The following is a 23,688-nucleotide window of genomic DNA, read 5'->3' on the forward strand; positions in this document are numbered from 1 at the left end:
AAGAGAAACTGTGCATCCAACCTTTAGAAGAAAATCGGAGATTATCTGTAAAATCTTGAGTTAAGAATAAAAAGAATAAATCATGAAGAAATGGTAAATTTGACCTAGTTTATATATAAACTTTTGTAAAATCAGACTCCATAAACTACATGGAAAGGCGAATCACAGCCAGAGGAGAGTATATATTAGTGCATATAATCAACAAAGGATTTATATTTAGAACATTTAATAAAGAATTGTTAAAATTATTTAAAAAACAAAAATCTTGGGGCACCTGAGCTGGCTCAGTTGGAAGAGCATGCATCTCTTGATCTTGGGGTTATAAGCTCGAGCCCCATGCTGGGTATAGAGATTATTTAAAAATAAAATATTTATTAAAAAACCCAGAACAAAACTCAAATAGAAAAATGGGCAAAGGCTTGACCAGTGATTTTATAGAAGAGTGAAAACAAATGACCTATTAATGTGAAAGAAAAGATGCTCCATCTCACCAGTAACTAGAAAAAAAAATGAAACCATCATCTGATTAGTAAAAATTTAAAAGTCTGAGAGAGATACATAACGGAAAAAATGTGATAAGAAGAGCCACCATGCACTGCTGGTGTGAATTTGAGTCAGTGCACCTACTTTGGGGAGTAAATTGGCAAAACCTAGTAAAATTGCACTTGTGTCTTTGTTTAAACTTAGTAATTTTCCTTTTAGAAGTCTACCTGGAGAAACTCTCAAAACGTGCAAAAGAAAACATGTGTAACAGTGAGCCAAAACCAACATGACTTGTGGTAGGAAAAAATCTGAAAAAGAAAAAGTCTATATGACCTTTAAAAGGACAAATGTGTTTTGGTATAATCATAATATGGAATGCCATGGCATGGTTAAAATGAAGAAGAAGAAGGAGGAGGAAGGAGGGAGGGAGGGATGGAGAGGCAGAAAGGGAGGGAGACACAGAATCTGAAGCAGGCTCCAGGCTCTGAGGTGTCAGAGCAGAGCCCCCACAGGGGGCTTGAACTCACAACCACGAGATCATGACCTGAGCCAAAGTCAGATGCTTAACCAACTGAGCCACATAGGCGCCCCGACTTATCCTTTAGATATAGGTAAGCTCAGATTGTTGGGTCACTTTATTTTCTACACTCCAGATGCTTCCAAATGATCTTAAAGATTCTTCTTTGAAGATTTTTGTTACAAACTAGTATCTGGCAGTCTTTCTCTCTGATCTGACTCTTTTTTGTTTCATTTCTTTGAAGCATATTCAGGTTTCTAATTCTGTTGTTGGAATTCTACAAATAATACAATTTGTAAATCACTTGCTGTGTGTGTATGTGTGTCTGTGCGTGTGCGCGCGAGTGTTGGGGTTGGGTGGAATTATTGAAATCTATCTGTCCTAACTTATTAGCTGTCTCTAACATTTCCATCTCTTTCTTTCTCAAAGCCTGTGCATTTTACAGGTCACCCTTTCTTTCCAAATGGGAGCAATCTTTCAGAATTTGCTACAAGTACACTTTTAAATATCAAGTATTTGTAGACATAATTTATAGAAAATCAGAGGTAATCAACTGGGCCTTAAGCAAATTGCTTAACTTTTCCTAGATCTAATTTTTCATTTCCAACTTATAATACTTGCTCAGTCAACTTCACTGGATTCTTATAAAGCTAATTTTAAATTATGTACATGAATGCACTTTGGAAGTTTTATAGTACTATACACATGTAAGCATCCTTCTTAAATGAACATGTAAAATTGGCAGAATATTAATCCTATATATAGGCCTCTTTATTAGTATTTCCCAAAATGTGATATCAGGAGCATTGGCTCTTGGGAATATTAATGTGAAAAGTATTACATGAAAAGTGCTTCTGTGGATATAATATTGGGAAAACACTGTGTTAGGTATAGTTAGACTTCTCTATGTCTACTTTGTCTTTTGAGAGTATATAATAGGCAGATGTATTTTGTGAACTATAGACAGATTATACAAACTAAAGAATACCCTCTTTTGTGGGGAGGATTTATGTTCTTTGGAATAGACTTTGGGACATACAATTCAAGATGTAGGTTATTGCTCTTAGTCTTCTAGTTTCATTTTCTAAACTTTGATTTTGTTTTTTCTAACTTCTTTGATCTTAATTAGTAGTAACATTAAAATAAAACCAAATTATTCTTTTATTCCTAGTGTTATAGACATAATTACATAAATAGGAAAACAATTTATTACAACTTTAACTTTTACAACTAACTGTATTTTATTTTCTTGTTCCAAAAAGGCTTCTACACTACCTAAAAATAAAATTTGTTTTTAAAAGCTTTTTACATGTATGTACTTTTATTAAATATCAATGTATGCCTTTAGATATGTCATGTCTAAGAAGATGAAATCTAAAACACTGTCCCGAGAATGTCACTGAAAACTGAATCACTTAACATCTCAAAAGCTATGTTAGCTTGAGGCTAGGTTATATTGAAATAATACACAGTTTTCTTTAACCATTTTCCCATATTTTTTATAAAGCTCATGAATTATTTAGGTTTTTTTTCTATTCTTTTTTGCAACAGAAGTTACTTTATTTTACATAAAATGAACACTATTATTTTGAAATATCAGATGGTTGAAATGATTTAAATATTTTCTTTTGATGATTCTGTTTTTAGGCATTTCACTGAATATTATATATTTCATTTAATTTTGTAATAAGCATGCATATACAATTTGATTTAGTAATTTAACTTTCTAATAGGTTTATTTAGCATTGACAATTCATGTAATTTACTATATGAACCTCGGTTTGTTTAATGAATATATGTCTTTGGAATTATCCTCCAATGTAAAGTTAACCTCATTCTTTTCTTTCAATTTTGCTGTTCTCATACACTTAAATTTATTTGTGGGAATTTTATGTAGAAGTTATTTTTACTTAAGGAATGATGTTAGTTGAGTTATGATACTAAATTGTAGGTCATGGCAAATTAATGAAAGGCTTCCTAATTGTAATTATTGTGTCTTTAATTTGACCAATGATTATTTTATAGTATTTGTCTTAATTTATTGTTTTATTTCATTTTTTTTTGCCATTCTCTTTTTTTCTAGCTTGTGATGAATGGAAAATATTACCGAAACCAAATCTTCATAGAGATGTCAACAGATTTGGACACTCTGCAGTTGTCATTAATGGGTAAAAGGCATATATTTATCAGTCATACTATCCTCATATTCTGTTACTATTTAAAAGGAAATATTATTTGTACTTAATGGCATTAGGTATCCCTAGTCTACCATGGAATACATTTTGTTTGTTAACCATATCCTTTATTCTTTTGTGTTCAAGTATATTTAAGAGAAAGGGGAGCGAAGAAAGAGTGCTGAGATAAAACTTCAGATACTTTTAAAAAATTCATCCTGCCTTCTTTCCTTTTAGTAGAGATCAGACAATGAATGACTTCTTTTAAAAAGATCAAACTAAAATGATAGAAAGCATAGCCCTATATTTCTAACAAGGAGAGCAAGGAAAGGGTGAAGAATTAGGTTCTCATTTTAGTTCTGTCATTAAATGCATGACTTTTGACAAGGAAAGGGAGAAGAATTAGATTCTCATTTTAGTTCTGTCATTAAATGCATGATTTTTGACAAGTCCCTTTACCTCTCTGGGATTTACTATCTTTATATCCCTTGAGATTTGGGATGGGACGAGCATTAAGTTACTTTCTTCCTTTAGGTTAGTATTATTTTTCTATTTCTATAGCAAAATTTGGTAATGTGGCAGGAAACTATGCCAGCTCATTCATTAGCTTAAAATTTGTAATTCATAATGACATTCTTGTAAGTTCATTTTATCACCACCTTACTCTAATTTTGTAAAACTTCTTCAATATGATACTAAAAGCAGGTAGAAGTTAACCACAATGAAACTCTGTAATTGGTATCAGTTAGCTTTCAGAATAGTAACAAATGAAATTCAGAGTTTACACATAACACCCCACCCGTCTTTGTTGAAATATTGTGTTATATTGACTTTTATTTTACTTTCTAAGTAATAAAAGATACTACTGAAGTATTTTCTGATCTTTTTCCATTTATTATGTTAATAATATTGAAATTAAATTAATTGAAGTTAAAATTATGCTCTTTTGAAGGCATGTCAAACTTCTTTGTCACTGGTAGTTGAATTAATTTAATAATTGTCTGGATTTTCCTTTCCAAATTAAAATTTTGAATATCTTTTTGATTATTTTACTCTTGGTCCTACTATTTTATAAGAGGATGGTAAAATACTGTAAGAAAGACTCTGTACCTAATATCTAAATTCACTGTCAGTATTCAAAAATTATAATTCTAGATAGCAGTTCTAAAGTGTATCTATCCATGTATAGCACTTTCTATTTCTAAAAAAATTGCTTCCTTGATGAAATGCAAAATGTATACTTAAATTTATTTTTGAAACTAATTCATTAGAGTTTTCTTAATATTGTTTCTTTAATATTCTGTTTTTTTAATAGGTCCATGTATATATTTGGAGGTTTTTCTAGTGTACTCCTTAATGATATCCTTGTTTACAAGCCTCCAAACTGCAAGGCTTTCAGAGATGAAGAACTTTGTAAGAATGCTGGTCCAGGAATAAAATGTATTTGGAATAAAAATCACTGTGAATCTTGGGAATCTGGGAATACTAATAATATCCTTAGAGCAAAATGCCCTCCTAAAACAGGTGAAGTTTTTTTTTTTTTTTTCCCTCCCCTCTGGCATAAAGCTTCTTTACTTGGCTAGAAGTTGTAATGCATTTTGCTTATAAGCATTACTTATAACTTAAAATGGAGAGGGGGTTGGAAACATAAGAGACTCTTAAATATAGAGAACAACCAGATGGGCTAAATGGGTAAGGGGCATTAAGGAATCTACTCCTGAAATCATTGTTGCACTATATGCTAACTTGGATGTAAATTTAAAAAAATAAAATAAATTATAAAAACAAACAAAAAAAAGATAATTTCTATTTCCAAAAAAATTACCTATAGCTTTTAGAAATTAAAAATTCATAATCCTTTAATTAAGAATTTTCATGTTTGAATGTAGCAATGCTTAATAATTTAATTTTTTTATTAGCCCTTTTTAGATTTCTCTTTTTAATTCTATATGTATTATTACACATATAAAATTTTATGAGTAACCTGGTCATATATATGTATATACTATTTAACTATATAAGTAAAAAATATTTTAAAGTATACTCTTTCTGGGGCACCTGGCTGGCTTAGTCAGTTAAACGTCCAACTTTGGCTCAGGTCATGATCTCACAGTTCGTGAGCTCAAGCCCGGGGTCGGGCTCTGTGCCGACAGCTCAGAGCCTGGAGCCTGCTTTGGATTCTGTGTCTCCTTCTTTCTCTGCCGCTCCCCTACTCATGCTCTGTCCCTGTCTTTCAAAGATGAATAAATATTAAAAAAAAATGTCAACCTCCTTCATGAATTGTTTCAGTGGGATAAACATTTCCCTTCCCTTTGCCCACCTGGACTTCCTTTACATTGCTGCCTTAACACAGCTCTCAGGCTAGTGTTGGAGTTAGTTACATAGGTGCCCATCTTCCCCACCATGCTTCTTGTCGAGTTCATGTGCCTTAAAATGCTGAAAACTGGGGTGCCTGGGTAGCTCCAACCAGTTAAGCATCTGGCTCTTGACTTTGGCTCAGGTCATGATCTCGCAGTTGTGAGTTCAAGCCCCATGTCTGGCTCTGTGCTGACAGCTCAGAGCTTGGAGCCTACTTCAGATTCTGTGTCTCCATTTCTCTCTGACCCTCCCCTGCTCATGATCTGTCTCTCTCTCTTTCTGTCTCTCTCAAAAATAAATAAACATTAAAAAATAAAGTATACTCTAAGAAATATTGTGTTATTGGGGTGCCTAGGTAGCTTAGTCGGTTAAGCGTCTGACTTCAGCTCAGGTCATGATCTCATAGTTTCTGGGTTCAAGCCCTGTGTCGGGCTCTGTGTTGACAGCTCAGAGCCTGGAGCCTGCTTCAGATTCTGTGTCTCCCTCTCTTTCTGCCCCTCCTCCTCTTACGCTCTCTCTGTCTCAAAAAATGAACAAACATTTAAAAAAAAAATTAAAATACTGTGTTTCTAAGAAATAAAGTGAAATAATTTATTCCGTATTTGGTAGTTTTTTTCTTCTTTAATATTGCCAAGCCAACCACAGATCTCAAAGATTTTCTAGAATTTTGATGACTAATGTTTTAGTTTAATACTTTTTATAAACTATTGAATAAATAAATAAAATGCAAAACATTACTAGTAAATATTTATGAATAAATGATTTGGATAAAAATTGTCCAGTTTTCTTCAGATGGGTGGGGTTTTATGCATTTTTTCATGCTATAATTAGCAATGTATTTTCTAATACATTAGAAAGTTTTGTTAGTCTGTGATAACTCAGATGTCTCTAAATATCTTTATGAAGAATGATAAACAATGTGTATTTATTATAATGTTTCTTTTAAATGTTAGTAATGCTTTTTTCTAGTAAAATACCTGTAAGTCTTTTTCCTCCTCCATGATGGATAAATTTTAAATGGCTGTAGGATCTTGGTGGATTGAATAATTAAAATGAGAGTGGCAGGTATCTCAAAACTTGTAAATACAATTAAACTACAAAGTTACCTTCATGTTGAAGAAGTTATTTTGATGGTGATGGCCATATTTATGTTGTAAAAAGTCTTAGTGATTCTTAAGCATTAAAAATGTGTGAATTGAGAAGTGTGACATTTCCTTTCTCATCCTGATGTCTTTGTCTCCCATTTGCGTCGCAGCTGCTCCTGATGACAGATGTTACAGATACGCGGATTGTGCCAGCTGCACTGCCAATACAAACGGGTGCCAGTGGTGTGACGAGAAGAAGTGTATTTCAGCAAACAGTAACTGCAGTGTGGTTAGTATTTATGGGTAAATGGTGATGTAGCTAACATGGCTGCTTTCTAATCATTTCTTACCATTTCTAATTTCTAATCATTAGCCTACCATTTGGTACCGAAAGCACTTTGCACATCAACACACTTAGGAAGTGTGTAGGGAATCACTGCTGTGCTGTGTTGTAAATTGACTCTAGTTTCTTGCTAAAATTTGTCAGATTCTGTTTTGATTTCATGAACTTTTACTTCCTCCTATGTCTTTTAAAAATAAACTATAGGGGCACCTGTGTGGCTCAGTCGGTGAAGCGTCCGCCTTCAGCTCAGGTCATGATCATGGTTTGTGGGTTTGAGCCCCGTGTTGGGCTCTCTGCTGTCAGCACAGAGCCCGCCTCAGATCCTTTGTTTCCATCTCTCTCTGCCCCCTCTCCCACCGCAAAATAAATAAAAATTAAAAAAAGAATGTAATTATAAATGTAGTCTTCTGTGTTGATCGACGTAGGATTATATAGGTAATAAGTATAAAAATAAGTATATGAGTGTAAAAATTATTTCCATAGGATTCTTGTCAGACATGCACGTGCACAAGAGTGGTGTGGTCTGATGTTTTGTTTACATGCTTTGTGTTTAAGTTTAACCTGAGGTTGACAAGGGTAGTTGCCTTTTATCTGTCTTTAGGTCAGTGGTCCTCAACCAGAGGCAGTTTGTGCCTTAAGCGATATTTGGCAACGTGTGTAGACATTTTTGGTTGTCACAAGTGGCATCTAATAGAGTCAAGGGTTGCTGTTAACATTCTGTAATGCATGAACTCTCCCACCGAAAACAATTATCTGGCTCAAAGTGTCAATAGTGATGAGTTTGAGAAACCGTACTTTGGTAGACAACTGGAAAAAATTATAAAGTTAATGTTTTTGGTAGATGAAAATGGATTAAAAGCAGCAAAAATTAACCTTTTAAGGGGGTAGAATCAAAATGTCCCAAGTTTTGAAGAAGACGTCAACAAATTGAAAGAAAAATTTTAAAAAGTATTAACAAGTATAAGATTAAGGGATTAAAAACTGTGTGTAGTAGGACTAAAGATTCTCTTACTGGGCTACAGCTAAAATAACTATATAATGTGCTTACAAATTTTCAACTAAATATAACATACTTCTTTTTCTGAATTTTTATTAATCACCAAAAGTATTGACCTGTTTTTTAAGATAGCATGCAGACGTAAAAGGTAAAGAAAAGGGAGTTTGAAAACTAAGTGAGAAATTTTTATTGTATCATCAAAAAATTTTCCTCAGTATATAGTCATATTTCAAAATATTTGTTTTATGATTCTATTCTAAAATAACATTCAAAAATTAAAATGGAGGAAACTTTTCAGTTATTGACTTACCTGACTGAAACCTTTTTTTCATACATATTGTGTTGGTATATACTTACCAGGAATATAAGTTGCTTTGATAACAGATATACTTCAATTTTATTTGAGTTTTAATGTTAGTATGGTAAGACTCTGCTTTGAAAATTTGAATTATTTTTTTATATTTGTATTAATATTCATCTAATGGGGGTTATTTTAGTGAGTAATGTGGATATAGGAGTTAAGTAAAATAAAGTATGGGAATAAGGGAATAAAATGGAGAATGTTATTAAATAAAAATTGCAAGCATATTGTGTTTCAAGCTTTGTTGGACAGCCCTGGGTTTAGACATTGTGTTTAGACATTTACGCTAAATGAAAATACACGATCTCAAAAATTGTGTTATGCAAATTGCTATCAAGTAGTCTTTTCATAAAGTGACCTTTTAGTTTATATTTTAGTTTTTAGAATGCTATGTTAATAAGGAAAGCACTGGGTGTGATAGTATAAGTGAGCAGATGGTACTCGCTTGTAATTTAGACTTTGATGTAATGTCTTTTAGACGGTTTTATAAAGACGTCTGGTGATTAAGCTAAACCAAATGCTAATGGTTACAGAAAGGTCTGTGAGATTTTAGTGTAATGATGTCCATTGATACCCTATTTCATTATTTAGTCGTATTTACTTCATCTTGCATACTTTGTGCACTAACAGCTCAAATATCCTGCTTGTTTATCTGGTTTGTTAGGCCAAAAAATACCAGCCATGTTTCGGAATAACAGTCAGCTTTCTTTCATCATTGATTAAATTGGTCCTGTGTGTGATTTCATCTATTATATTGGTTCAGTGTCAGCAAATGAATATACTGTTTGTAATGAAGAGCAGTACAGTTATTTGGAAGGTGACTCTAACGATGCCATTGTTAGTCTGAAGACTGGCATGAAATAGTTACTCTTCCTTTTATTCAGTTGTTCCGTCATTCTGTCATTTTCATAGGTTATTCTATTTACCAGATGATTCAAGTAATTAATTTTCTTTTCAATTAGCTGAAAAATGTTTCGGACTATAATTAGCATATAGAATAGTGCTAAGATTTATATTCCATATGAAAACAAAGCTACGAATTAGAAAAAGTAACAATAAAAAGTATATATGTTCTGAATGAAAATGTGGTGGTTAAATAATTTGAGATTTGAAAAAAAATATGGGCACCTGGGTGGCTCAGTCAGTTGAGTATTGGACTTCACTTTGGGTCATGATCTCCTGGTTCGTGAGTTAGAGCCCCACATTGGCCTTGCTGCCCTGGGTGCCGGATCCTGCTTCAGATCCTCTGTCTCCCTCTCTCTCTGCCCCTCCTCCACTCAGACTCTCTCAAAAATAAATAAAAACATTAAAAACATAAAAAATATCTTCTCTGATTTTCTTAGGACGAATAAAGCTGAACATTAATTACTATTTAGTTATTTTTATCTGTTACTTTATATGTAATTTGCTCTACAGAAATTAACACCTCTGGAATGGAGGTGACTGCAATGTATTTTACATGGGAAATGACCCTAATTTATAAATAAATGTTTGGTGGGTGACATTTAAATTGTCTAAGATGATAAAAGTTGCTTCAACCATTTTTAAAGTTTATTTGAGAGACAGAGACAGAGATAGAGAGAGAGAGACAGAGAGAGACAGAGAGAGAGAGAGAGAGAGAATGAGAATGAGCTGGGGAGAGGCAGAGAGAGAGGGAGAGAGAATCCCAAGCAGGCTCTGTGCTGTCAGTACAGAGCCTAGTACAGGGCTGGATCTCATGAACCTATGAGATCATGACCTGAGCCGAAAGCAAAAGAGGCTGACCTTTAACAGACTACACCACCCAGGCACCCTGCTTTAACCATTTTTATATGTGGGATAGTTATAAGTAAATTTTTTTTTTTAATTTTTTTTTCAACGTTTATTTATTTTTGGGACAGAGAGAGACAAAGCATGAATGGGGGAGGGCCAGAGAGAGGGAGACACAGAATCTGAAACAGGCTCCAGGCTCTGAGCTGTCAGCACAGAGCCCAACGCGGGTCTCGAACTCACGGACCGCGAGATCATGACCTGAGCCGAAGTCGGCCGCTTAACCGACTGAGCCACCCAGGCGCCCCAGTTATAAGTAAATTTTAACTGTTAACTTTATTGACTGAAAAGAAATATTTAGCTCTGTTACATTAGAAAGCTTGAGGTGAGTGTGTGTGTGTGTGTGTGTGTGTGTGTGTGTGTGTGTGTATGAAGATTGAAGTGGAGCACAGATGCAGCATTAAAGTCCTTTGTGGTTTTTCTCAAGAGTCATGGAAAGAATTGAGCCAAAAATTTTTATCATATTAATACTATCATGTGAAATATCTGAACCTTGTTGTGTGTAGGGAACTACCTGCAGAGTTCCTATGTTGCCCATTTTTTTCTTTTTGACCTTTAATCTTTAATCTTTTCATACTGGAATTTAGTTGACATATGATTATGCTGTATAGTAGGATTGATCAAAGTGTAACTTCAGCTTCTTTGCGGTCACCATAAAAGAAACATGACAGATACAGGAGAAATGTCAGTTGACCAAAATTATTATTTAGTGTCTGTGAGAGTAACATTAGTTTGAGTTATTGAGAAAATAATTTATGTTTATCATCTCTTCAATTTTTACTACTTATCATTTCTACTTATTGCATGATAGTTTTATTACAACTAGAATTTTGTTCCATGTGATCATTAAGAAAAATGACTCTGCATTGACCTTATTTATTGAATTGGAAGCTTGTTATCAGATTTAATAGAGTAGGCTTTCATTTGATGGTTTTTGTTTCAGATTGTGGAAATTGTAAATTATTTCCAATAAGCATATATTCTAGTTCCAGCAGTTATAGTTTAAAGAAATGAGTAAGAGAGATTCTGATTCAGTAGAATTGGATTTGGGGTTAGAAATCTGAACTTAAAATTTTTATTTTTTTAATGTTTATTTATTTTTGAGAGAGACAGAGAGACAGAGACAGGGCATGAGCGGGGGAGGGACAGACAGCGAGGGACACAGAATCCAAAGCAGGCTCCAGGCTCTGAGCCGTCAGCACAGAGCCCGACGCGGGGCTCGAACTCACAGACCACGAGATCATGACCTGAGCCGAAGCCAGACGCTCAACCCACTGAGCCACCCAGGCACCCCAGAAATCTGAACTTTAAAATTCACGTGGTGATTTATATATACATTGACATTTAAAAATCATTGCTATACAGAGGTAAAAAATAACATGTTTTATCTCTTAACTTTCTAGTCCGTGAAAAACTATACCAAATGTCATGTGAGAAATGAGCAGATTTGTAACAAACTTACCAGCTGTAAAAGCTGTTCGCTAAACTTGAATTGCCAGTGGGATCAGCGACAGCAAGAATGCCAGGCTTTACCAGGTAAAGATTTCAGTTCGGTAAATGAATTTTATAGCCTACAGATGAGTACCATTATAGTAAAGAGCATTTACTAAGACATTCCAGTTTCAAATAAATGATAATATTGGAGTAATAATAGCATTGTTTCCATAAAAATAATTTGTATGTTTCCTTCCAGTTCTTTAAGATGTTCATGATTTCTCTATTTATTATAATACTATTGACTTGATCAGAATATTTTTTTAAATTTAAAAAATTCTGTCTTAAAAATACAGAAAATAATAAGCACTCAGGCTAATATCCAGATTTTAATAAATGTTAACATTTGATCTATTTGATTTGCTTCTTATCTTTGAAATTCTGGGAACTATTTTTACTACTTTTTATTATAAATTATAACATTTATAATAAGTTTTATATGATTTAATGAGAATCTAAGTTATGTAAACCAAGCAAAGTCCATTAAAAAAAGCAATTTTAATTTATTTTTTACACGTATCATTCTTCCTAGTAAACCCTGAGTACTCTTCCTTTTAAATATAAAAGATAAAATTAGAAAACCAAAAAGTAATATAGATACTTAAACCAGTTCCATCTTCTTGTTATACAGGTAAGTGAGACATACATTGTTTAGGGACTTGTTCAAAGTTGCATGGTTTGTAAATGGCAGATGTAACTATTAACTGGGTGTTTTATTTCAGTTCAGTGTTTTGCTTTTCTGTATTCCATGGTTTTTGATGGTTTTGTTATATTTTTCAGAGAAAAATTTCTAACTTACGTAATTCTAAAATGTCCTTGAAAATTCCATCATAGGATTTATGTCATGCTTGGAAGTTCATGTAATAAAATAAAAAATAGATTGCCTTCAAAAGTACCATTAAGATTCTAGAATGTTTATGTAAATTTTAGGTTTTGTTTATATACTGACATTTAAAGTTTTTAAACAGGATACATGCATGTGTGTGTTCACTTTGAAAAAATTAGAGAATATTAATGAACTGCTAGGTTTTGAGAAGCAATAGTGAGGTGATATGAAACTTGAAAGTAGCATTGATATCTGAGTGTTAAATGCTAAAATCAACATGTAGATCAGTAAAAATACTTACAATGTTTTTTTAAAAATCTTGGACACAAGGGGCAACTGGGTGACTTAGTCAGTTAAGTGTCTGACTCTTGATTTTGGTCAGGTCATAATCACGGTTCGTGAGTTCAAGCCCCATCTTGGTCTCTGTGCTGACAACACAGATAAATGTATATGTTTAAAGGAATATTGCTTTAAGAAGAAGAGAATTTGATTGCCAGTGGAAGTTTGGAAAAATAAGTGGTTATCTATACATTGCCCAGGAAAGAAGTTTGATTTGGTATAAGGGCTCCACTTGGCCAGGCTATTTCTCTAGAGAATAATAAATACCATACAACAAATACAATATAAAATGCATTATAAACTAACTTCCTGTGTTCTACATTCATATTTACTAAGCAACCAACTAGGTATAGTTTGTTTTTCCCTATGCTGGTCTCAAGGAAGTGAATGCTGTAAATAGAGGACGCTGTCTATACTGTTGCACTTAAAAAAAATTTTTTTTAAACATTTATTTATTCTTGAGAGACAGAGACAGGGATGAGTGGGGGAAGGGCAGAGCGAGAGAGTACACAGAATTTGCAGCAGGCTCCAGGCTCTGAGCTGTCAGCACAGAGCCCGACGTGGGGCTTGAACTCGACTGTGAGATCATGACCTGAGCCAAAGTCGGACATTTAACTGACTGAGCCGCCCAGGTGCCCCCTGTTGCACTTTTCTAGGAACATTTGTGAATTGCATTTTTTCATTGATCTCATATAAACTCGGAAATTTGCATTTATCTCACTAAACGCATTTTAAAAATTTACTGCTTCTCATTTAACTCTGAAGCTGAGTTGATGCTCAATACTATAAAAGCCTAAACCATTAAAACATTTGGGTCAGCCCTATACTTTAGTTTAGTCTCAAAGACACATGTATTTGTGTCCATTTGTATGATTTTTCACCTAAGTATTTGTCACAAAAGGAGACATGCAAAAGAAATTTAAATCCTTCCTTGATTCAGTAAGGTAAAAAAAAAAAAAAAAAAAAAACCCTTAACTGAACAAAGCTTTTGCACTGCTTCCTTGAAGTAATTAGGTACTTTGGATTCCAGAAGACAAGGTAGATTGCTATAGGTGTAGCCTGAAAAAGAAAATAAAAGTATTATAAACAATCTTATTAAATGACAGTTATAGTTTATTGAGAGATTACTGTGTTCTAGGTACTGTTCATGGTACCCAATTCAGTAAGACAGCAGTTATTAAAGAACAGGAGGCCCCTGTTTATGGACTCTTTGAGAGGGTCCATGAGGTCAAAACTAGTAATACTAAAATATTATTTGCTTTTTAAATTCTCATTCTGTCATGGGTTTACTCTGGAGTTTTCTAAAGGCATGATTCTAATAGATTGGAGAAGTAGATATGAAAATACAATTGTCTTGTATTAAACCAACATTAAAGAGATTTGCAAAAATATACAGCAGCTACACTATTTTTAATTTTTGTTTGTTTTGGATACTGTAATTCTTGTAAAATAAAATACACTATTTTAAGTTGAAATGATTATCTCCCAATATTTTATTATGAAAATCTTCAAACATATAGAAAACTGGAAAGAATAGTAAGAGGACACCGACCCATTACCCTTACCCTAGATTCTACAATGAACATTTTGCTCTGCTTTATCCCTGCTCTGTCTATCCATCCCTCTATTCATTCATCAGGCCATCTTAATTTTTTTCATGCCGTTGTCCTAAACTGTCGGCTGCTGTCCCTCAGGGAGAGAATTTGCTGATACATGTCCTTTGGGCCTGTATATAGCATAAAGGCAAAAACACCCCAAGAGATGGAAGACTATGTTTGTAATGCATTTTTAAATTCCAGTTTTAGGTGAATAGATAAATATATTTTTAAATGGTCAGTTTTAATTTTTAATATGATTGAAGCCATTAGATAAAAAATCCCTACAGAAAAGATCTGTGAGGTCCTCAATAATTTTTAAGAAAAAAAAAGGGGGGGTTTTGAGACCAAATGTTTGAGAATTGCAGCTTTAGAACAGTTCCATAAAATTTGTACTAATCCATCTAAAGCTGAAAGGGCGGAAGGCACTGATATATGTAATATGGTATGGAAACTAAAATGTAGTCAAATTTTATAGATCAGTGTTTTAATGAAGCACTTCAGTCTTAATTAGTTATGCTAGAGCATAACTTTATAATGTGTTTATAAATATGGTTTAGACAATAGGCACTCTTTTAAGTTCAACTTGTATTATAAGGATCAACCACTATTATTGAATAGTGTGTTTAAATGTTAGAAAGACCTGCATACCTGTTTAAAAGTAAACATAGAAAAGCAAAGATTATGGGACGCCTGGGTGGCTCAGTCAGTTAAGCATCTGACTTCAGCTCAGGTCACAATCTCGCGGTTTGAGTTCGAGCCCTGTGTTGGGATCTGTGCTGACAGCTCAGAGCATGGAGCCTGCTTCGGATTCTGTGTCTCCCTCTTTCTCTGCCCCTTGCTTGCTCACATTCTGTCTCTCTCTCTCAAAAATAAATAAACATTAAAAGATTATAGCTTCTTTATTAAACATAAATGATACTTCTCTCTCCACACTTATAATTAAAGAATCAAAGAACCCAACTTATATTAAAATAGTATACCTGAACTGTGGAAATTAGATTTGGAAAAGAGGAATAACTTTGAATTTGCTTGTTATATGCTGGTTATTTTTCTTTAAAGTGATCTTGTATAATGTAAGCTGGGCCCGGGGATGTAAATACAGTAGTGATTTTACTAGTTAACATACCGTATGCCAGTACACTAAAAAACCCTGCAAACAGTCAACACATTTTAACAGATATTATAGAGCTATAGCTTATATTGTGCTTAAGAATTAAAGAAAAAAATTAGGATCTTCTGTTCTTCTTTTCCACCAAACTATTAGATAAGTTTTGTTTTTTAAATTATATTGATACATTTAAAATTTTTATCATTAAAAGTTGTTTAACAAATATAGAAATTGTGTTTAGAATTCTAAAATAACTGAAAAATATAAATGCTTTTTGATAATCTAAAAATAAGATATAATTTTTTTTGACTAGCTCATCTTTGTGGAGAAGGATGGAATCATATTGGTGATGCTTGTCTTAGAATCAATTCCAGTAGAGAAAGCTATGACAATGCAAAACTTTATTGCTATAATCTTAGTGGAAATCTTGCTTCATTAACAACCTCAAAAGAAGTAGAATTTGTTCTGGATGAAATACAGAAGTATACACAACAGGTAATAACTCTTGTTTATATTATGGAAATATGCAGAAAGTCCTATACTTACTAGCAATGGTTCATTCTTTTTGCTTCTAAATAAATTATTTTTACTAAATCTTGGAAGTAAAAGTGGAACTAACTGCAAAAATCAATTAGCAGTGGACTTAATCTGTATATGTATTTGGGAATAAAGTTTTCTAAATTACACATCTTGGTTTTACACAGTAAACCACTGCATTTCTTACCAAGAAGTCATTTCATATGAATAAATATACTTAAAATACATGTGCATAAAATTTAAGAATTTGAAGTGTAATTACTTCATAATTTGAGACGTCCCTTATAATTAAAACACTAGACCGAACACATTGGTTATATGTATTTTTCTGTGAATGTGTATGTGTGTTGTGAGTTGGGTTTTTGAATTATGCGATTTTCTAGGTGTAGATTTGCTTGAAATAATGTAATAAAGGTTAGCAGGACAAAAACCAGTTTGTAAAGTATGTGGAAGATATTGGAACATACAACACTTAGAAACAGTTTCAATATTTCAGGGAGTTTTATGGAAGATATTTCTGTAAAAAATTGAGTATTTCTTTGAAAATTGTATCAAGATATTATTTTATAAGACATTTCTAATAGGAATTTACAGTATTTATTTTCTACTCTTGGGATATTAAAATATAGTCAACTCTTAAGAGTAGATTATGTAAGGAGATTTGGAAATAATTTACTAAATATAGTTATGAGAAACTTTATTTAGTTCATGTGCTTAATTGAAATATACTAATATAAACTGTCATGGCATCATAGAAGCTTTCTGCATTTTGTTTCAAAAATAAAATTAGAACTCAAAAGAGATCAAGTAAGTGATAAGACTAAAAAATAATATATACCTTAAATCTGAAACTTGTATTAGTTTTGGCCTACTGTTGAAGATAAATATATACATACATATACATACACACCCTATGGTAAATAATGCACAAAGTGGCATAATTTCTATACAAATAATGGATGTATGTCTCTAATACATCTGTTACTCACGAATGTGTGAAACTGTATTACACCAGATTTCAACAACTTTATTTTGACCTTCAATTATGGCTTTTATTTGGACAAATACTCTATTGATACTCCAGAACTCCACTCCATATAGGACAGAGGAGACAATTTTGGCTTGAAACTATTTTAGAGCAAATGTTACCAATTACTTGCCATAGAAATACATAATGTTTTCTTGGTATAGCTGATTTTAAAGAAGCATTGAGGACAGTATTATCAAAGTGATGTAGAGCATGGAATAGGACGTACTGCTTATCTTTAAAACTTAGTAGCAAGTTAATCTCTCCAGCCCTGTAACAGGGGTAATAATCATAGCTACTTTGCATGTCTATTGTGAAAAAAAAGTGAGATAATGCATGTAAAGAGTATAAATTTTATTGAGTGTTTACAGTAATTATCATTATTGTTTGCATTTTAAGGGTTGTTATTTTGGTATCACTATTTGGACTGCTGCTGTTACTACTATTTCTAGAAATCATTATTTAGAATTCATAGGTATCTAAATGAATTTATTTGATGAATAGTTAATACTTATATTAATTGTGGAAAAGGATGTGCCCCAGAGTATTTTAATTTTTCCATGGTGAATGACAAATTCTCCTTGCCACCCTGGCCCCACTGCCCTGGATAGTTGTATTAGGACCTTTAATCTCTTCAGATCATTCCTGATTTATGATGAAGAATGGGTAACTGATTTTATTTTTACTCATAACAGAGGAATATATATCTGGTGTTTAAAGCATGATAGAAGAACAGTTTTCATAAATGTTACAAAAAATTAAGGGGACTTAAGGACACTCACTTTTGAAATTTTTTTTATGGACATCACTTCACTGTTACTGCCTACATTTTTGGTGATATCAGAATGTATACTTCTTATGAGTATCAATACCAGATGATTTAACTTATTAATGTGAGTTTCTAATTGTTGAGCCAAAGCCCTGCTCTACGCTTTAATAAAATGGTTAAATTAATTATATCACTGGTTTTTATAAATATTCAAAATTTTGAAATGGATATCACAGTATATTTGTTAGCTGTCATTTATCATATGCTTGATATTAATAGAATAAAGAAAAAACTTACCAAATTTGTATGCAGATTGATATGTGAAATCATTTTTGTGTGAATTGTAGCTGTTTTTCTGTGAAGAATGGGCCAGTATTCATTCATTTAGTACATGTTTATTGAGCACCTTCAATGTACTTGGCAATCTACAGCTTGCTGAGGATAGAAATTAAAAGACCATCACTTTTCTCAAAGATTTTACTGGTGAGGAAGACAAACACAATTATACTGTATTGTGATAATTATAATGATAGTTGCACATGGGATATATGAAGAAAGAGAGTGTATATCTAATTAGTGATGTGGTCTTAAGGAGTTTCCTAGAGTAATGCCCTAGCTAACTTCTGGAGGATGTTGAGTTGGCCAGCACATGAAGATATTTCTAAGGAGGCAAGAGAAACACCTATGTTTTTTTTTTTTTTTTTCTTTTCTTTGTCTTAAGAGCTACCAGCCTAATGTCCTGAAGGTAAGATGTATGTGGTTTCGTGTAAGTGAGACACCAATTAGTTAAAAAAAATATTTTAGAAAAATGTGAAAAGGTATATGTGTAAATTTTTTTTAATTGTATGGAGCATATAACATAAATTAGTATCTGTTATATTCTTGTGATGCCAGGGGCTTTATTTCTTTAATCACAAAATTGGGGGACAATTACAAATAACATTTGGAAATTAGTTCTGTATTGTGTCGCTTATAAAGAGCTTATTAGTGGTAGATCCACAGTCTTTGAGTTTTAGAAAGTCCCAGTATTCCGCATTAGAGCTCTGTTGCTTTTTTTCCTTGTTTAAAATGTAATATTTTTAGTTTTTACACTACAATCTTGAAATGTGCAAGTTCAGAAGTTGCGCATTTCAAGGTTTCTTGTGTTCCTCAATTTTCTTGCTTGTTGCTATAAATCATAAAGATTGTACTAACGGTTACTTTGGCTGTGTGGTGAACATAGATTTGAGAGTTTGTGGACTAGTGCGCTCTAGAATAGAAGAAGGTTTTGTTTCATTAGAAAGCTGAGCTTTAGCAGCGTTGCAAAGGTAGAAGCTTCTGCAAGTTGACATTCCATTAAGCATACCTTTATGTAAAATGAGTTATATCCTGAGTCATTCCACTTGTATACACTTAGATAACCCTCCCTTGGCAAATAAAGACAGACAAATTCAGGCAATTTAAAGAAATATTCTGGGTCAAATAATCATTTACTTATCGGAAATGGCTAATGAAATGTTGCAGTGATTTATGATGTGCTTTAGTAAATTTTCATAATGTTATAATTTGTCTTCTATTTTCAACTGCCTGTCCAGTTCATTTGCTGGGTAATAGTTACTTTCAATGTTTTATCAACGGCTTCATTTTTCTGTTTCTTTCCTCTTCCTCTCAGATTCTTATCATGATGAGTTAGGGAGTAATATTTTACTTTAAATGACTTGTCTTTCCTACAGATAGTTGGAAATGTAGACAAGAGTCGCTGTAACGTGAAGTACAATCATTAATCTGAAATATCTATGCTGGATTGACTCCTGCTGTTATTATCAAGAACTGTAAAAATGTCGTAGCTTTTTTGTTATCAAAATATCTTTCAGAATAATGTGTGAAATCTATGGTGATCGCAAGACAAAGTAGCATGTGTATTTTTATAATTGGAAACATTTATTAAACACTATCTCTGTCTGAGCAATTGGATGGTGGAAAATAACCATACCTGTTCTGATGAACTTTGGTTAACAAAATTTTTTGGCTACCTACTATGTGTGGAGTACTCTACTAGGTGGTATGAGATCGACTGTCATAATGAATATGCATAGGATATTTTAATTGTATCTGAGAAATAATTTGTTGAGTATTTACTATGTGAAATTTATTATGTTTATACACTTTGAAAGTTTCTAGGTCTGTAGCTATCTTTATAAGTTCTCTAGGACCATTTATACAGCATATTTAGAGTAAACACAAGAGATATCTATATATTTATATCAATCTATATCTATATATCTACATCTTATTTGTATATTGTTAAACACTCAAATGCAGATACATATTTTTATCTACCCTGACAGTCCACAGTGTAAAAAGGATGATGTGGAGTTTTGAAGTCACCTCAAACTGTAATATAATATTATTAACTTAGTAACTTAGAAAATAAATATATTATGTATATTAAGGTATAAGTGTTTAGGAATAATGTCAGCAAGATGACAGAATGGAAATTCCCAGCACTTGTTCCCCCGTAGAACATTGGTTGGAACCATTCATATACAAAAATACCTTTACAAGAACTAGGGAATCTAGGTAAGAGATTCTAGCACCTGGGAGAAGCACAGAAATCAGAAAGGACAGTTTCACATTACCTTCATCATCCCGCCCCCAAGCCTATGCAGGGCAGTGAAGCATGGTGAGAGATAACTTCTGCAAAGGGGAAGGAGAGTGAAGTGAGCACATGACTTTGCTGCTGACCCTAGCTCCAAGTCTGCTGTAGTGAACCCCAGTGCCTGGTTGCTTCCTACTGACCCATAACTTCATCTAAAATTACATGAAAGTCCTGATGTACCAGTAGAATCTAAGTCAGGAGAGAGGCGTTATTCTTCTGAGTTCTTTTGTGAACATGTTATGAAGTTTCCACTCTACATATAGTTTGTTAGTTTTGTTTCCTGTTTTCTCACTGTGCATGTAATGGCAACTTCGCTTTAGATTCTTACCTCCATGACTGATTAAATTGGCAACAGTAGGAGCAGTAATGGCAGCAGTAGCAGTAACAGCAGTAGCTGCAGCAGTATGTTAACTTTGTAGTGATCTTGCCTTATCAGGTAGGTATTTATATCAGACACGTATTTTTTCATTTTGTAGAAGAGGAAACTGAGGTTCACAAGGGCTAAATAATTGACCCCAGTCATGTAGCTTGAGCACAAAATCTATGTTTTAAAAATGGGGTTCTTTCTGTATCATTCTCCAAAATGTGCTGGAATTGTTAATTACCCCTGGTCATTAGAAAAGCAGTTCTATATGTTTTTAGATGTAATTTTTAGTGATGATGAACCATCATTGCTGAGGAAAATGGTGGCATTTTTATATGCAACTTGTTTTTTAATGTTCTTTTTGTTGTTGTTTACAGAAAGTATCACCTTGGGTAGGCTTGCGCAAGATCAATATATCCTACTGGGGATGGGAAGACATGTCTCCTTTTACAAATACAACATTACAGTGGCTTCCTGGTGAACCAAATGATTCTGGGTTCTGTGCCTATCTAGAAAAGGCTGCAGTGGCAGGCCTAAAAGCTAATCCTTGTACATCTATGGCAGATGGCCTTGTTTGTGAAAAGCCTGTTGGTAAGTGGTAAACTAATATTTCTTTAAAAATATTGTGTTTCTAACTCCTCTTCCATGTGTGATAGCCTAGAGGCCTGAAGTAACTTTCACCATCTTTAATTTTTTTTAATGTTTACTTATTTTTGAGAAGGGGAGGGGTAGAGAGAGGGAGACAGAGGATCTGAGCCTAAAGTGGGGCTTGTACTTATGAACTGTGAGATCATGACCTGTGAGCCCAGTTGGACACTTAATCGACTGAGCCACCCAGGTGCCCCTCACCATCTTTTTATGATGTTGATTTCCTGATTTTTCGGTAAATTTTATCTTGATCCACATTCCCCATATAGTCTTAGTGACCTCAGCATTAACTGGTGGAAATAACAAAATTTTATTATTTTATACAATTTTTATTTCTTGGTTGAAATAGGGAGATTATGAATTTATGGTTATAGTTACTTGCAGTCTAGTAAGAATCTATTATAATTTTGTTTATGTCTATTATTATTTTTTTTTTTAAATTTTTTTTTTTCAACGTTTATTTATTTTTGGGACAGAGAGAGACAGAGCATGAACGGGGGAGGGGCAGAGAGAGAGGGAGACACAGAATCAGAAACAGGCTCCAGGCTCTGAGCCATCAGCCCAGAGCCTGACGCGAGCCTGACGCGGGGCTCGAACTCACGGACCGCGAGATCGTGACCTGGCTGAAGTCGGACGCTTAACCGACTGCGCCACCCAGGCGCCCCTGTTTATGTCTATTATAATAATAGTGTTTGGAAGAAAGTTTTGTTTTTAAGAATAACAACTATTTCAAATTATTTTCATCTTACAGATCTATTTCATTTGGCAAGTAAAAAGGAACTTTTCTGTTATATGGGTTTTTTTTTTTGCATTATATGTCATTTTGTGGTGATTGACCTTTAATTTTTTTTATATTGGCTATGGAATTCAAACTCCAAACCTGTACTAATTGTGTTGTAAGTTTTTATTTGGTTTATTAGCCAGTATAAAATGCTAGAAGTGTACATTATTTTTTTCTTATTTTAATTCCAGTTAGTTAACGTGCAGTGTTACATTAGTTTCAAACGTACAATATAGTGATTCAATAGTTCCATACATCACCCTGTGCTCATCACAAGTGCGCTCCTTAATCCCCGTCACCTATTGAACCCATCCCCCACCCCCATTTCCTCTGGTAACCATCCATTTGTTCTCTATAATTAAAGACTGTTTTTTGATTTGCATCTCTCTCTCTCTTTCTCCCTTTGCTTATTTGTTTTGTTTCTTAAATTCTACATCTGAGTGAAATCATATGTTATTTGTCATCGAATGGATTTTTGTTAAGTGAGAAAGGAATATTGTTTTCTCTTTTTAAATATTTTTATTGTGTAAAATATACATAACATAAAATTTACCATTTTTACCATTTTTAAATGTAGAGTTCAGTGTTGGTAAGTGCCTCAGTTAACACCAAGCATCTCCAGAACTTTCTCATCTTCCCAAACTCCATATCTATTAAAAAATACCTCTCTGTACCTCCCTCCCTCAGCCCCTGACAACCACCTTCTGTTTTCTGTTTCTATGAGTTTGACTAATCTAGGTACCTCATATAAGTGGAATCATAAAGTGTATGAACTTTTATGGCTAGCTTACGTTCCCTAGCATAATGTCTTCAAGGTTCATCCATATTGTAGCATATGTTAGAATTTCATTCCATTTTTAGGGCGAATAATTATCCATTATATGTACATACAAATTTTGTTTATTCATTCATCTGTCAGCATAAACTTGAGTTACTTTTACTTTTGCTGTTGTGAGTACTGATGCTGTGGACATGGGTGTTCACATATCTTTTCCAGTTCCAGTTTCACATCTTTTGGGCATATAGCCAGAAGTGGAATTGCTATATCATATGGTAATTCTGTGCTTAATTTTTTGAGGAATTGCCATACCATTTGTCATAAAAGTTGTATCATTTTAACATTCCCACCAGCAATGTACAGGCTTCTAGTTCCTTCACATTCTTGGTAATATTAAAAAAATATTTATTGTAATAGGTATATTGTATTTCATGTAAAGATTTTATAGTATATTGTTTTATTTTAATTGTTTGTTTATATCAGAGACATGTTCACTGACAGGGCATTTGTTTTGATAAGATATGAAATGTTTATGGAAAAAATTGTAACAAGAAAGTAAGTAGTGATAGTGTATGTTGTGTTTAGCCAAAGCTAGAAAACCAGGTCATGTGCTACATTTCTGTTTATAAGGTTTTAAATTATATAATTTTATGT

General features: G+C 33.2%; 1 protein-coding gene across 2 annotated transcripts in view; it reads left to right on the top strand.

The window, feature by feature from the left end:
- ATRNL1 (attractin like 1) overlaps positions 1-23,688 on the top strand; it is a 772,750-nt gene that overhangs the window by 148,141 nt on the left and 600,921 nt on the right. For both annotated transcript variants that reach the window (XM_025917756.2, XM_086680957.1), the window contains exons 11-16: positions 3,084-3,168; positions 4,490-4,698; positions 6,788-6,906; positions 11,531-11,663; positions 15,806-15,987; positions 21,205-21,418. In XM_025917756.2, coding sequence (XP_025773541.2) covers positions 3,084-3,168; positions 4,490-4,698; positions 6,788-6,906; positions 11,531-11,663; positions 15,806-15,987; positions 21,205-21,418 — 942 coding nt within the window. The remainder of the gene's footprint in view (positions 1-3,083; positions 3,169-4,489; positions 4,699-6,787; positions 6,907-11,530; positions 11,664-15,805; positions 15,988-21,204; positions 21,419-23,688) is intronic.

The sequence above is a fragment of the Puma concolor genome, chromosome D2 (genome assembly GCF_028749965.1).
Source record: "Puma concolor isolate L17-30 chromosome D2, mPumCon1.1.hap2, whole genome shotgun sequence".
Lineage (NCBI taxonomy): Eukaryota > Metazoa > Chordata > Mammalia > Carnivora > Felidae > Puma > Puma concolor.